The sequence below is a fragment of the Pelodiscus sinensis genome, chromosome 14 (assembly GCF_049634645.1).
Source record: "Pelodiscus sinensis isolate JC-2024 chromosome 14, ASM4963464v1, whole genome shotgun sequence".
NCBI classification, from domain to species: domain Eukaryota; kingdom Metazoa; phylum Chordata; order Testudines; family Trionychidae; genus Pelodiscus; species Pelodiscus sinensis.
Window position 1 is genome coordinate 13,389,154 of NC_134724.1, and position 16,595 is coordinate 13,405,748.

At 45.5% G+C, this 16,595-nt stretch overlaps 1 protein-coding gene across 2 annotated transcripts in view; it reads right to left on the reverse strand.

The window, feature by feature from the left end:
* SV2B (synaptic vesicle glycoprotein 2B) overlaps window positions 1-16,595 on the reverse strand; it is a 135,148-nt gene that overhangs the window by 17,292 nt on the left and 101,261 nt on the right. For both annotated transcript variants that reach the window (XM_006110835.4, XM_006110836.4), the window contains exons 3-8: window positions 12,964-13,144; window positions 10,346-10,497; window positions 7,864-7,997; window positions 5,001-5,090; window positions 1,542-1,652; window positions 483-571 (exon numbers count right to left, since the gene is read on the reverse strand). In XM_006110835.4, the coding sequence (XP_006110897.2) occupies window positions 483-571; window positions 1,542-1,652; window positions 5,001-5,090; window positions 7,864-7,997; window positions 10,346-10,497; window positions 12,964-13,144 (757 nt within the window). The remainder of the gene's footprint in view (window positions 1-482; window positions 572-1,541; window positions 1,653-5,000; window positions 5,091-7,863; window positions 7,998-10,345; window positions 10,498-12,963; window positions 13,145-16,595) is intronic.

Here is a 16,595-nt window from a genome sequence, read left to right on the forward strand (position 1 = left end):
GGAAGGCAAAAGTTAGACACACATTTCCCAGTTCTTCCTAAAAGAGAATTATAAATTCACTTCACAGGAGCATTCAACCTAGAAACAGCCAGTTGGTTAGCAGTTTATTTTCAACACTACTAATATAAACAGGGTTCAAACAAGAGACCTAGAAATTTAAGGCTCCATATAAGACTACTGAGCCATGCAATACCAAGTTACCAACCTTTCTTCCCTAAGGCCTGATTTTTTCAAGGTATATTAAACTCTCTGTTATGGGCTGTCAGACTATTGAATAAAACATAGCTGCTTAGCAGATCACAGCCTAGATTTTCATGGGTGCTGTCTCTTTAAAATAGGTTTAAGTGGGCAAAATTTGGTTTTTGTAACACAGTTAATCTCACAAAGGCTGATAGCACATTTCACTGTAGATGGACATTGATTGCAACAATTAAGCTCTCGGACAGCTACAGTTTCTTGAGAAAGTTAGAGAAGTGACTTACCTAAAGGCCATTGCAAACCAAACCAGAGCCAGAATCAGTGTATTCATCCTGTACTGGGCTGTCAAGCAATACAAGAGGTTGTCCCAGACCTACAAATCCACAGGAAGGGCATCAATCACATAGAAATCCTAGCAGAGACCTTGAAACATTCATTTAAGACCAGGTCATGAATTTAATAATAAAAGTGAAGAGGGCTCATGTGGGAAAAGATAGATGGGCTGTTCAGATCCAGAATTTGTTCCAAACTGGGTTTACAAGGATAGATTACAGAGATACGTATGAGGACCTGAAGGGACAATGTTCATGAAGGCTTGGTCCAGTAACCTTCAGGATAAACGTTTCTGTAATGAGCAGGTACGTGTAACACTGCTCTCCATTAAACGGATCTGGAGCTGCTTACCTGTATCCTATAGAACTTAGCCTGCTAAACAGATAAAGGAGATTTCTCTTTACTTCAAGTGGCAGGAGCATCTGCTTCTGAAGCCTAAGAATCTAGGTTAACTCTACAGCTTCTCTTGGCAGTTGTGATGGGCAGAATAACAGGAGGGTGTAAAGTGCCAAAGTGGCCAAAGTGCTTGCTGGAGACTCAGTTTTAGCAAGCACCAACATTAACCAGACAGAATTCAGAGAGAGAAAGAGAGAGAGAGAGAGAGAGAGAGAGAGAGAGAGAGTGTGTGTGTGTGTGTGTGTGTGTGTGTGTGTGTGTGTGTGTGTGTGTGTGTGTGTGTGTGTGTGTGTTAGGTTTGTGCAGCAGAAGTGGAAGGGAAATCAAATACACGTGTGCTGCGGATTCACCCTGAGGATTTCTTTAACTTAACTGATATGCCATATATGGCTAATCAGTTCGGGAACTGGTTGGTGGCTTGGGCTAAGGATGTAAAGTGAGGATGTGGGGGTAGATATAGAAAATGCTACCAGAGCCCAGGCCCATTCATCCAACACAGTGAACCCAAGGGATGTTGTGACTATGAATCAATCTCAGCACAGCTAAGGCACTGAAGCCTTGAAGCCTAATGGGCAAAAGCTCTTGTGAGATTGATTGTGCCTCATGCCCCATACCTGTCTGAATGTGGTTGTGAATCTGACCAACCAGCGCTGGTACCATGTTCCTGTTGAGCTCTGGATTTCAATAAATTCGTCTACTTGCTTTGGAGTTTTGATGTTGGCAACCTGAAAAACACAAACCAAAGTTTCAGCAATTAAGCCTGGATGGATTCAACTATTTCTCTCTCTTCTGCACAATTCCTTTGCTTCCAGTACAGCAAACTTCCCTGATGTTTGCCACAGAACTTTCACCTGCTATTTTTTGTGATGTGTTACCATTGGATACTGAGTTTTTCTCATGGGCAAAGAATCGCTCTCTCTCGCTCTCTCTCTCTCTCTCTCCCTGATATATTTCAAATCAACTTCAAACCTTCATTTAATAGGTTGATAATAAAATGCAATTCTGACATTCAATGCATTAAGCTAATACACATACACTATGTGATCTTATCTTTAAGAATTCGCCTGGTGATTAGAGCTCACAATTATTGCAAAAAAAACCAAACCCCAACATATAAGTTAATACGGTTTTAAACAAACTTGCTTGTAAGTATACTTGTAAATAACTGCTCTTGAATGTGCTATAACCTAGGAATCAGTCACAGACAGTATTTGGTGAATAATTCTGAGTAAAGAACATATTCAAGAAAATTGCAATCTGTGGTGAAAAAAGAAAAAGAAGGTGAAATTCACTGAATAATTTATTCAGTATGAATGAGTCACTCAGCTCGATAAGCGAGTGCCTATGTTCTCCTGACTGGAACTGTTTAAATGTCAGATCTGGGAATTGTCCCAGGAACAGCTGGTGCATGACTGACTGGCTCCCACTGGCCAATTAGCAAAATACAACTTCATGGGAATGTTACAAGGCAAGGAGAACTCATTGTCTGCCTGTGCCAGGAGGTTTCAGTAAGTCTTGAGTCAACAGCCAAACTCCAGATCAGAAGTACAATATTTCAAATCACTTTGCTACATAGAAAATAGGACATCATTAGCTGGAGTAAATGTTCAAAAGTGTTGTGCAGATTGACAGACTGAGTCCTAAAAGGAGCAGATGCCTTTAGGATCATCAGGTACAGGAGCAAATACATATAGGTTTGACACAAGAGTGACGCAGACAACACACAGTTTTAATCCAGAAGCAGCATTGGTTCCGTGTGCTCTAAATCCTCCAAGATGGTCAGTCTCACATTACAATAGGATAGTGATAGAAATGTAGCCGTGTTAGTCTGGGGTAGCTGAAGCAAAATGCAGGACAATGTAGCACTTTAAAGACTAACAAGATGGTTTATTAGATGATGAGCTTTCGTGGGCCAGACCCACTTCCTCAGATCAAATAGTGGAAGAAAATAGTCACAACCATATATACCAAATTCCACTATTTGATCTGAGGAAGTGGGTCTGGCCCACGAAAGCTCATCATCTAATAAACCATCTTGTTAGTCTTTAAAGTGCTACATTGTCCTGCATTTTGCTTCAATTACAATAGGAATGTGCCCTGCTTCTCTCAGTGCAAATAGGAGAGATGCTGGTGTGGATTGAGGCTGCCATTGTAGACTAAAGGCAAGAGATGGGGATAGCTGCTGAAGAAGGGGCATGAAGTAGAGGGGAGAGCACTTGAAACATTCAGCATCCTGTTTGCCACATCTTATAGTTCTGCAGTATAACCAATCTGGCCATCCCAGTTTTACAGAAGACTAACTAACTAACTAACTAACTAACTAACTAACTAACTAACTAACTAACTAACTAACTAACTAACTAACTCTTTCTTTCTTTCTTTCTTTCTTTCTTTCTTTCTTTCTTTCTTTCTTTCTTTCTTTCTTTCTTTCTTTCTAGTTGAATTTATTATGCCCAGGAAATAGCTCAGGCTCATTAAGCCCATTTTCTGACCCTGGAGTCTTATCACACTTGGAGGTGCAGTAAATTAATCTCTTGTATTATTGATGGTCTCATTCATTATGGACACTGTTCCTGCATAACTCCTCTTCCAAGTTAATCATGCTTTTTGCACCAAAAAGCTGAATTTTGCAGCCAGATTTTTCTTCCCTCCCTTTTTCTTTTAAGGATATGAACCTTCTCATACATAACAATCTCATTCAAAGAGCATTCCGCAGCTGATGCACTGACTGTTTACTGCACATTTACTGAGTTTTGTGATTAACTCCACCACACACCTTCTCTAAACCCACTAAGTTAGACTATGCCTATTTCAAATGTTTTCACCCTAAGCATTGGCCCAGTGACTAATAATCATTCACCTCACTTTCCATCAAAGAGATTAAAGCCTGGCTACTAGGCAGATGGGGTTTGGGAAGCTCATTAGGAGGTACATGGAGCTTAATCAGAGTTTGATTAGAAACTGCAATGGAGAAAGGAGTCATCCGGATTTCCCACATGAGTAATGTCCTGCTTGTTTACTTTGCTCCTAGAGCAGAGCAATTAGAGGTCTGAGTGTAATTGGAGCTATCCACTGTGCTTTATCCCCATTCATATATAACTCCAGCCAACTTTCATGGGATTGATCACTGAAAAACAAGGCTGGTGTATGACCTTAGGCCAGGTCTACACTAAACCCAGCAGCTTGGCTGTACTGTTCATACGTAGCTGGAGTCGGTTTACCTGAAGCCGAGCTTGGCGGCATCCCCACAGCAGGAGTCTGACAGGAGCAAATGCTCCTGTCAGCTTCCCTTACTCCTTGCAAAAGCAGGAGAGGGGGCTCTCTCTGAGTTTGATTTAGCGAGTCCTAACTAGACTCACTAAATCAATCTCTGGAAGTTTGATTGTGGCAGCAGATATTCCATTTAGTGTAGACAAGGCCTCAGTGTGCAATCCTTATCTTTTCTCATTCTCTCTCCTGGCTCCTGGAGGTCACATACAAGGCTGTCCTTAGGATTTAAGGGACTGTACACATGCAGTACTATTAAACTGGTGCCCCCGTGCCTTGTAGCAGCTGGAGGAGATGATGATTTTTTAGAGATATGATTTTATAATCTTTAGCAACACACTAATGAAATAGTTTTAAAACAATTTTTAAACTAAAGAAGATCCTGTAGACTAATGCAGTAAATTCAGAAACTGACAGGGATTGGAAAATGCCTGTTAAATGGCTTCACTACCACTTGATTATCTCTTTCATGGGGGTCTGGAAGGTTTTTTTCACTTTTAATTAACTAGATCCTCTCTGGAGGAAGCAGAGCCACAGAACAGGGATATGAAGAGGCTGGTGGGTGGACATTAAGACCCAGTGTTGCCCCAAATTTTTGAGTGCCCTATGTAGCTGCATATTCTGTATATGGGTAAGGAAGGTTCTGAGTGTGTGAGCAGCTGGAAGCTTCAGGGGAAAAATAAGGGAGGTCTGGTGCCCTTCAAAGGAGATTCCAAACCAGGAGCTGGCCTATAAAGATTCCCACCTACCAGTGACCCCTTTACCTCAGTGTAACTAACTGCTTTCCAGAAGGAAACCATACTCACCGTAAACACCCTCTCCGGCTCCCCTTTGGCCCTCATGTTGGTATCATGAACTTGCTTGAGAATCATCCAGGCTTCATCATGTTTACCTATCTGGATACACCAAGGGAAGACCATCTCAAGTCAGCCATTAAATACCATGGTCTCCAGTCATGTGGTTTTAAAAATGACACAGGAAATCCAGCTCTGGGGGCCCAGGTGCAATGGAGCAGGGCCGTTCTGCATTGTGTATTGAGGAGGGAAAAGCAGAGGGCAGAAGGCCAATCCATCAAGGTTTATCTTTGTGGACAATGCCACAGTTTTGTGGCAGAAGAAAAGGAAGCGCTCTGTAATGATTATTTAGAAGAAGGGAGTGAGGCAAAGTGTTGTCTCCAGGCTGAGCATAGGACGTATCAGGAGACAGGGTTCTCCTCCCGCCTCTGCTAATGCTTACTGTGTAACCTTCAGCAAGTTGATGTGCCTCGATTTTTCCATCTATACAATGGGGATAAGTAATACCTCTCTGAGGGTATGTCTACACTACAGCACTAATTCGAACTAACTTAGGAATGTGCCCTGTTAAGCTAATTCGAATTAGCGCATCTAGACTTAAAAAATAGTTCGAATTAGCGTTTTGCAATAGCGAATTAGCATGTCCACACTGAGTGGACCCTGAACCGAGGTTAAAGATGGCCGGAAGCAGTGCCGGCAGGGCATCAGATTAGGACTTAGAGCATGGAGCTGCTGCCTCAGGCTAGCCGAGGGCTGTGCTTAAAGGGACCCAACCCCCACCCCGGACAGACAGTTCTCAGGGTTCCCCGCTTGCAAAGCAGTCCTGGCTTGGAGTGCCCTGAGTGCCCACACTCGGCACATCACAGCACTCGGCCATCTGCCCGGTTGCACTTGCCGCAGGCTGCCATCTGGAGGGGGGGTCAATCAAGGGGCTTCAGGAGAGCTTCCACCCCGAGGAGCCCGCAGAGCCAGCCCAGTCCTCCCCATCGGGGGCTCGTACCCCATTCCTCCCTCACCTCCTTCCACTTACCCCTCCCTAGCCCCCCTTCCTGATGTACAAAATAAAGGACACTTGTGTTCAAAAATAGAAACTCTCTTTATTGAACAAAACTCGGGGAGACTGGGAAAAGGAGGTGGGAGAGGGGAAGAGAGAGGGTGGGAGAGGGGAGGGCAACTAAAATGATCAGGGGTTTGGAACAGGTCCCATATGAAGAGAGGCTAAAGAGACTGGGGCTTTTCAGCTTAGAAAAGAGGAGACTGAGGGGGGATATGATAGAGGTCTATAAAAGCAGGAGTGGTGTGGAGAGGGTGCATAAAGAAAAGTTCTTCATTAGTTCCCATAATATAAGGACTAAAGGACACCAAATGAAATGAATGGGTAGCAGGTTTCAAACTAACAACAGAAAGTTCTTCTTGCTGCAGGAGGCTGTGAAGCTAGAACTATAACAGAGTTTAAAGAGAAGTGAGATAAAGTCATGGAGGTTGGGTCCATGGAGTGCTATTAGCCAGGGGGTAGAAATGGTGTCCCTGGCCTCTGTTTGTGGAAGGCTGGAGATGGATGGCACGAGACAAATGGCTTGGTCATTGTCTTCGGTCCATCCCCTCCAGGGTACCACTGTTGGCCGCTGTTGACAGACAGGCTACTGGGCTAGATGGACCTTTGGTCTGACCCAGTACGTTCTAAGCTCAGGGCTCAGGGTCGGGGGTCTCAGTGGACCTCCTTGATTTTCATGCAAACCTGCTCCTGGGTGGCCAGGCTGGCAGCTCTCCTGCCCTAGACGGCCACTTTCCTGTGCCTAGTGCGGAGGTCGGGGACGAGGTCCACGATGTCTGCACTAGACCAGGCAGGCGCCCGCCTCTTGCGGACCTGGGCATGCTCTCGGGAGCCGCCAGCCTTGTCCCGGGAAGAGGCAGAGGGCTGGGTGGCAGTGGGTGGCTGGCTCGAGCCGTGCCAGGTACAGGGTCTGCTGGCTGGGTGCTGGCAGGCTTGCACCTGGCACAGGCACCGTAGCCAGCCCGTGCCCCTTTAAGGGCTCCGGGGCCGGGAGGGGGGCAGAAGAGTTTCCCTGGTGGTGCCCAGAGTGGCCACCAGGGAAAGCTGGGGAGGGCTAGCCTCCCACTAATTCGAATTAAGTGGCTACACAGCCCTTAATTCGAACTAGTTAATTCGAACTAGGTGTTAGTCCTCGTAGAATGAGGTTTACCTAGTTCGAATTAAGCACTCCGCTAGTTCAAATTAAGTTCGAACTAGCGGTTCACGTGTGTAGCGCCTATGAAAGTTAATTCGAACTAACATCTGTTAGTTCGAATTAACTTTGTAGTGTAGACATACCCTGAGAGGGGCAGGAGGTGTGAGGTTTAATCCATGTATGTCAACTTCAAGTGAAATGTGCTATGTGGAATACGTGCAAGGAAATAACAATAAATAATTATATACTGTCCTTTTAGCTATGTAAGTGGGGGACTTCCCCCTGCTGGGTCTAAGAGCCAACTCCCCACATATTTTATCCAGCTCCTTTTCTTGCCTTTCACTCTCCTTCCAGTGTAGATCTACTACTTACATTCCCAAAGAGTACATGCCTGTGTTTGAATCACATACAGAAAGCCTTTCATGGATTGATGTATCCCAAGCATCTACATTTTGCTTGTTGCTCGATGTGGATGTCAGCATTAAAAAGTGATATGATAGATGTGTGAGATTAGTACCTGCATATAGAGAGTCTCTAAGTTGTAAAAGAGACTGGCAAGCCGACATCTGGGTGTGCAATAAGAGGGCCTGGGGAGAGGGCAGTGAAGGGACAGCCAGAAGCACACGAAGACCAGGTCTCCTTCATGAACTGATATTGGAGTACGGTTGTCAGAAGCGTCATCTTACCTCCAGCAAAAAACGTGGACTTTCCGGCATGAATTTAAGTGCCACCAGTGAAGCGATACAGGGCAGGGCACAGACGACTACAAATACCCTCCAGCTGTGGAAGTGGTACTTGGTTCCCATGCTGAAACCCCAGCCTATGAACAACAAAAGCCAGAATGAAAATTCCGTCCACCGAGTCAGCTTTCTCACTCAGATACCAACTGGACTGTATGTGCTCTGTGCAAGATGGTGATAGGCTGACAGATTCCCATCTGATGAAAGATTTATTAGGCCTGCTAATGAATTCCTTTGTGGATTCCATCTGACAACCAGATGGATAACTGCCTATGGGTTTGCTGCTCAGCACAGACAATGGAATGGGTGATGATTAAGTTTCTCTCTTTTTTTAAAAAATCTTCCTTTAAGTTTAGAAATACAGCTTGAAGTGAGCTATGCAATAAAACCAAGGGCACTGTGCATCTAGAGAGAGAGAACCTAGCAAGGGTCACATGGGATCCACTGATATACTTTATCATGTTTCCCTGGCCTCCTTACATAACATTACAGAGAATTTCTAATACATACTTCTTTTCAGAGTACTAGTGAGAGAGCCTGACAATATATACGGAAAGGAAGAGTTTGTCCCCACTTTACCAAGGAGGAAGGTTGGAGGCAGAGAAACACAATGGTTTCTGCAAAACATACAAAATCAGTGTCGAGCTGGGGTTCAAACTGGAGAGCCTAGCTTTTCATACTGCATTTAGGTGACAGCTCACTCTGGGCTCTCCCTCATGCTCTGCCCAGCCCATGCATCACTGATTAAGAGGCATGAGGATGTCTTGAGAGCAGATGCTTAAAGACTCAAATGACAGTTTCAGGTTGTGGGGGGTGTGATCAAGCACACTTTAAACAAAGACCAAAAAAAATCTTGAATCAAAATTCTTTTTCTCTGTTTGCCTTCCCAGTCAGATCTCAGGGAGGATGTTTATTTCAAATGTTTCTTTATAACATACACTCTTAGACTCTCACAATATTGAAATAAACAAGTTACAGCTTTTGCAGCAATGATAACTGTATCAATCTCAGTGCTAAACACATACAATTGAATTCCAAACAATATGGAACAAAGGGATACTGAAATGGAAAAAAAATACAGCAGGGGCTCAGATGCTCCAAAAAGTGATATACACAATACTGAGAGTCCATTGCAAAATTTAAATATTACCCTTTAAGGGCTTGGATTTATATATATATATATATATATATATATATATATATATATATATATATATATATATATATATATATATATATATATATATATATAACAAATATTGCATGTGCTTTAGGCTGACACTACTGAGCTCTAGATTATATATCTGTTCCAACAGTCAGGATTGTCTGTTTCTGGCCAAAACCTGAAGCTTTCTAAATACTGAGGACAATTTTAGAAGGAAGATAGATAGATAGATAGATAGATAGATAGATAGATAGATAGATAGATAGATAGATAGATAGATAGATAGATAGATAGATAGATAGATAGATAGATAGGAGTGTCTGTTGATGATCTTTTTGGACTGCCCTACTTTTCTGAAACAGGATTTTGCCAACAGCTGGCGATACTGTATACTAGGGGAATTAATCTTTCTCAATAGATACTGACAGTCTGATGCTTTCCTAGGTGATGCAAATGAATTACCCAGAAAACCACGTGGCATGCAGGGCTTTGTTCCTCATAGCAATAACATACATTTCAAAGTCCTTTCTCTCTGCCATATTCGACACTAACAGAGTGGAACCAAATTAACTAACAAATCAGTAGAAATCAGATGTGATCCCAGCAAATTTATGTTTTAGGGAGACAAATTCACAAAAAAATTACCCCAGATATACTGGTGTCCCGCTAAGATAAGGTGGTATGAGCTGACCTCAAAACTGTGATGCTTAGCCCCCACTTCTGATATTAGCATTCAGCAGAATTACATTTTATTGATAACTGCTTAGCTCAGTTTTGCAGACCACATGGCCACAAGGAGAGTCCTGCAAATCTGCAGATATCTGCTTTATAGTCACAGGGTATCTGCATCCACAGATGTGGATATCCGTGGCTCATTTTTGCAATTATGGATGCAGATGCAGACACCAATTTTGGATCTGGAACTCTGCAAATCTATGACTATCTACTTTGTATCCGTGGATATCCACAGATCACTTTTACAGATGCAGATGCAAATACAAAAGATATAAGCCATGAAGTTAGCTGAGCCAAACTATCCTGAAATGTGGAGATGTGCAGATTTGGGGTGCTGGGTTTGGTTGTTCATGAAGAAAGGCCAACACTTACAAGCTCCGGTGTAAATATTTGAGGCTTTTATCACTAAGGAGACATCATCCATCATCCTGCCCAAGTATCAATCAGTTTCTGTCATCAGTATGTACAGGGCCCTACTCTCAATAGTGTCTACAATGCTATAACTGGATAAAAGCACAAAGCAATTACCATAGTGTGGAATGATGCTCCAAGCCATTGCTGAGGCATAAATGCCACCAATCATCCAGAACATGCACAGCCAGCTTAGGTGCTCCCCTCTCTTCTCACGAGATAGGAATTCAGAGAAATAAGCAAAGACGATGGGGAGGGATCCCCCAATGCTGAGGAGAGAAAACACCACATGGGAAGAATAAAAAAGACTTTGCCAAACAGGTGTCAGAAGTACATCAGGAGCCTCGTAGGTTTACATTCATATACAGTAAAGGTCCCTCGACTCAGGCTAATCTACACTGCAATGCTATTTCGGAATACTGGAGTATCCCGAAATAGCTATTCTGCATCTTCACAGCAAGCCCGTTATTTTGTAATATAACAGGCTCACTATTCCGGCGTCCCTGTAAACCTCATTCCACCAGGATTAAGAGACGTTTCAGAATAGCGCTTTCAAATTTTGAAATAAGCTATTTCGAAATACAGTCAAAATAAGCTATGCAATATGTGTAGCTCAAATTGCAGATCTTATTTCAAGCTACGGTGCAGTGTAGACGCACCCTTATAGCCATGCAGCAGGAGGATAGCTTTTCTTTCAGGAACTCATTGGAATTCTTAAGTGATTCTCATGGACTCTCTACCTCAAGGAGCCATAAGAGAAGAATATCAAACTCCCCATACAAGGTTGTTCTTGAACAGACAGGAAGCTTGTCACAAGCAGAAAGCTGGTTTTACTTTCAATTTTTAACAAAGGGAATTAACCTGGCCTGGGGGGGGGGGGGGGACATATATGTGCTCAGCAGAGCTTTTGTGTTGTGAACATTAGTGCCCGAAGAAACTGGAGAACTGCACACGAGAGTGCAAACCCATTTCACCGGGGCAGCAAGCCACCATGCAATAATAGCCTTTGGTTGCTAGTGACTCAAGCCAGGTTTGATACAGTCTATCCATGCTGCTATTCTTCTTCCCCATTTCCTGTGCCACCTCAACATAGTAGCTCAGCAGCCTCACAACTCAGGGATAGAAAGTGCTAGTTAGCACTGGTATGTTGAGAACTTTTTGAAAGGGTTCTGAAGTTCCACAAAACATTGTGGAATTAACCATTTTAAAATGGGCCAATGTTTTCAAAATAATTAGGGGCACCTCCATTTGGAGATGTCCAATCAGGCTGGCTACGTCTACACTGGCATGAATTTCCGAAAATGCTTTTAATGGAAAAGTTTTCCGTTAAAAGCATTTTCGGAAAAGCGCGTCTAGATTGGCAGGATGCTTTTCCGCAAAAGCACTTTTTGTGGAAAAGCGTCCATGGCCAATTTAGACGCGGTTTTCTGCAAAAAAGCCCTGATCGCCTTTTTCACGATCGGGGCTTTTTTGCGGAAAACAGTACTATGCTGTCTACACTGGTCCTTTTGCGCAAAAGTCTTTCGGAAAAAGACTTTTGCCCGAATGGGAGCAGCATAGTTTTTCTGGAAAAGCACTGATGATTTTACATGAGATCATCAGTGCTTTTCCGGAAATTCAAGCGGCCAGTGTAGACAGCTGGCAAGTTTTTCCGGAAAAGCAGATGATTTTCTGGAAAAACTTGCCAGTCTAGACACAGCCACCGAGTTTCACAAATTCAGTGTTCAGTTCTTTCTGAAAATTGCCCTCAATGTGTCAAACTCTGGTGCGGTGAGTGAAGATGTGCCTTTGGTGTAAGGGAACTGACATTTGCAGCATCTTGTCAAAGGTTTGATAAAGTTCTCTCTCCTGAACAAAAGACCAAGTTCCAAATGACTATAAGTGAGTGGGTATGGACCCTCTTTTCTTTTCTTATTAATAACATGAAAACTTATAAAGAAGGAGGAGCTCTAGCATTCAGCCTTTGCCTGAAGCGTCTTCCTGATGCTTTGTACAAGCCAAACCATATTATTGTAGCTGCAATGTGGGAGACTATATGGCTTGGGAGAGCTACAGCTACTTTCATTGCTAAATCACCTATTCAAATTCAGAGCAGGTCAGTGGCTTTGAAACGCAAACTAGCATCTCTCTGTCTCTTAACCTTTATATTTAGTTACTGAAAAAGCATAAGATTATACATAGATACAATTGGCTAAATGCAGAGCAGCTACCAACATAATGCAGTTCCATACCCATGTGAAATGGGTGGAGGTCTTAGAACTGTTACCTAATAGACAAGAGTCTACATTGCAGTTGTCCTCAGTCAGCGCCCTTGTTCAGTTTCAGCAGGGAGACTGAGATTTCTGTGACTGAGTTCTCTTAGTAGTAATCCATCCCACTCAAGCTTATCCTGAAGTGTGAACAGATCCTGTTGCTTCCTTTCATGCACCTGTTTTGAGGCTAAAGACCTCAGACTTCATGGCTATCTACCAATTTTCTGAACATTAAATTGTTTTGTTTAAGGAAAACTGTAAATTATATAATTCCCCTGTCCAGTGTCTTCTCCCTGGCTGACTCCAGATCCTTCTAGGGAGACATGAACATGTCATTTATAACACACATATGCTGTATAGAACCTGTCCAGTTGGTCCTTCCATTTCTTCAGCTGGCAATCACAAATCGCGGTGCAGCCTCTAGCACAAAGAGTTTGCCCATCTTAAATCTGAGTCTAAGGGATTAAAGAGACAGTTACCCACCCGAGGCCGGAGATAAGGCGGCAGAAGAGGAAGAATCCATATCCCTGGACGAAAGAGGAGAGGAATGCAAAGGCAGCATTGATTGTGAGTGATATGATGAGGCATTTCTTCCTTCCCAGTTTATCTGCCAGGCCACCCCAAAAAACAGCTCCCACCATCATTCCCAGGTAGACTATGAGCCCTAGAGGAAAGAAAAAGAGGAAATTGAGTGACATCCTCTCACATGTGAAGTACAAGGCAAATTAGGTCAGTATTTCACACATCTCCAATATTAAAACACTTCCTCACACATCCCAACCAGCCACCCATGAAGGGTCCCTATTAGAGAATATTGAAACCCTTCACCAGCCTGAATGCCTGTCAGCATCTGACACATTCACTTTCTACTTGAGTGTAACATCACCCTTTGCCAGATACCAGACTGGAGAAAGTTGCTCCACCAAGTTCTAATGTGGGGCTCTTTCATCTGAGAACCACTGTAAAGTCAGTCATTAGCTTGCAGGTGGAGAGCACCTTATGCTGACATCCAAAATGGCACCTCAGACAACTTCAGAAGGAATCAAATTATGTTGCTTTTGCAACCCTTGGACTTTCAAACCCCTATGAATCTGGAGGCACTGGCAATCATATGGGTTTGGAAAGTTTCTGGCACCTAGTGTGGTCTCTTAGGATACAAATGATCCTTCTGAATAATAATACTTTACAAACAGGGCAAGCCCAGCTCTCAAATGTAACCACCTCAGGCTAGTGGCTGTTTAATATTTCCAGGAGCCGAGCTCTCTGGGGCAGTGATTCCCAACCACCAGTCCATGAACCACTGGCTGCCGGGCCACAGAACGCTGCCAGGCCTTGATGATTGGCTTGGCAGGACTCTGGAGCAAGGCCCAGTCTGCCCAGAAACCCCCCTTCTCCTCTCCCTGGGATTGTCTCTTCTCCCAGCACCCAGCATTGCGTTGGCTTCTCTGCATGAGGCTGCCTTGATGCAGGGGACTGTGCCAATGCCCGGGGGAGGGAGGGCCCCCAGGGGCAGGGGCTGCAGTGCAGTGGGTTTGCTTGCTAGGACCCAGCATATCCCTAGGACCTTGCGCTGGCTCAGGCCTGGCAGAAGGAAGCGACTTACAGCTGCTGCTTGCAGTGGCTCTGGGGCCAGGCTCCGGGCCAGATCCCCGAGTCCCATGCAACTGGGAGAGGGAATCTCCAGCAGGGCCAGACCCACTGCTCCCCAGGAGCCTCTCCCAGGGCAGCACCCCCAGCCTGCCCAGCCCCTGCCTAGCCCAGCCCTTGCCCCAGAGTGGGCAGCGCTTGGGGGGCAGATAAGAGAGACCCCCCTCCCTACCAGAGTGGTGCCCCTGGTACCCCAGGGCTGCAGGGGGAGGGTTTGGCCCCAGGCTGCTCCCAGCAGAGCTGACTGTGATCCCTGCCCGGGCCCCAGGGAAGCTGCTGCCAGCTTCCAACATGTGGGAGACAGGGGGTTGGGAGGGTATCTGAAGAGGGGTGGGGGCAGATAACGGGGTTAAGGGGAAACAGGAATGTGTGAGGCAGGGGCAGGTGAAGGATGCAGGAGGTGCTGAAGGGAAGTTGAGGGGGATTCAGGGGAGACTTATGGGATGGATAGGAGCAGGGGTGTAATGGAGGGAAACTCTGAGGGGGGTCACAGGGAGGGAAAGAGGGGGACGCAGGGAGGGGACAGTGGGGGAGACTGGCCAGGGAAGGGAGAGACACAGGGCAAGGGCTGTACAAAAGGAGACACAATGGCAGCTCTTCCACCCCATCGGGTTGAAGGGGGAGAGGGTGGAGGTGACCGGTGGTAGCACTTGGGGCACCAGCTCCTATGCCCCTGACAAAGTTTCAGTTGCTAAATAGGGTGCCCCACATACACCCTGCCCCTGAGGGTGCCCCTCCCTGCGCCCCTCCCTCTGCAGGCACCAGTCGCCCCTGGGGGAGAGGCTGCCTCGCCCAGCAGCCAGAGGGGAATTCTTTCGGTGAATTTTTTTTAGTGTTGTAGGTATCTGCAAACTCTGATCCGTTAAGACATGTACTGTGTGTGTACAGATGCGATGTAAAATAACACGTGACCTCTTAACATTAATTACCAGAGTGAATATCAAATATGCAAATAAAATGTTACCAGTCCGCCAAAAGTTTGTGAATGGATTTTCTGGTCCGCAGTATACAAAAGGTTGGAACCCAGGGTATGTCTACACTACCCCGCTAGTTCGAACTAGGGGGGTAATGTATGCATACCGCACTTGCAAATGAAGCCCGGGATTTGAATTTCCCGGGCTTCATTTGCATAAGCGGGGAGCCGCCATTTTTAAAACCCCGCTGGTTCGAACCCCGTGCAGCGCGGCTACACGGGGCTCCAACTAGGTAGTTCGGACTAGGATTCCTATTCCAAACTACCGGTACACCTCGTTCTACGAGATTTAAAAATGGCGGCGCCCGGCTTATGCAAATGAAGCCCGGGAAATTCAAATCCCGGGCTTCATTTGCAAGTGCGGTATGCCTACATTACCCTCCTAGTTCGAACTAGGAGGGTAGTGTAGACATACCCTCCCTGACTGTATGAGTCAGTATGGCTCAGTGGACTAAGCCTGCAGCTGGAATCCAGGAATGCCTGAATTCTCCTCCAGCTTCTGTCACCAGTGCGCTGAGTGCCCTTGGGTTCATCGCTCCCTGCCTCAGCACAATAGCAGTCATGAAGCCTGCCTCCCTGGGCTGCTGTTAGGACTGAGCATTATTCTTTTCCTCAATAACAATAAGCACCTGATGCGCTCAGCTTCAGGACAGATTTTTAGCTCACAGGTGGTCACACTGGGCCAGGCCGCAGCCATCTCTTCCCTAGCGCACGTCAGTCAGAGCCAGGCATAAGCAGCTTAGGAGGCACGTGTCTCCGCGGTGTGCCACTAACTGCAGAACGGGAGTCTGATGTCTTCTCTCTGCTAACCTCTCTCAGTGCAGGATGGGGGAAGCACAGGGAGGGGTGCTGGGAGGCTGTTGGTGATACTTGATGCCACCATGAGGGGACAGAGGGACAGCTGAAAGAATGGAAAATCTCTTCACAGGTAACATATTCCTTCTGAGTGACCCTTTGAGTCTATCACCTCCTTGCTGCGCTATATCCATTGAGACATTGATTTTGAAGACTAGCAGGTCCCATTAGACCATTTAGTCCAGCAGTTCTCAAACTGTGGGGCAAGACCCCAACATGCCTTGGGACCAGGTTTTAATGGGGTTGCCAGGGTTATCATCAGGCTTGCGTAGGCCCAGTGGCAAAGCCAAAGCTCAAGCCCCAGCAGCACTGCCAGGGCTCAAAGCCCAAGTGTCACTGCCTGGGGCCAAAGCAAAAAGCCCAAGGGCTTCAGCGCAGGGTGGCAGGGCTCAGGGTACAGATCCCACCCTTTCACCTGTGGTAGACACTCTTAGGCTTTAGTTTTCCCCCACCAGGCTTGGAATTGCCCACTCCCATGCACCCGGGGTACTGGGGCTTGTATGGGCTCAGGCTTCAGTCCCCATCCTGGGGCCACGTCGTAGATTTTGTTGTCAGAAGGGGATCACAGTGCAATGAAATTTGAGAACCCCTGCTTTAGTCTGACCCCCTGCCTAACACCGACTAGAGAATTTCAGCTAGT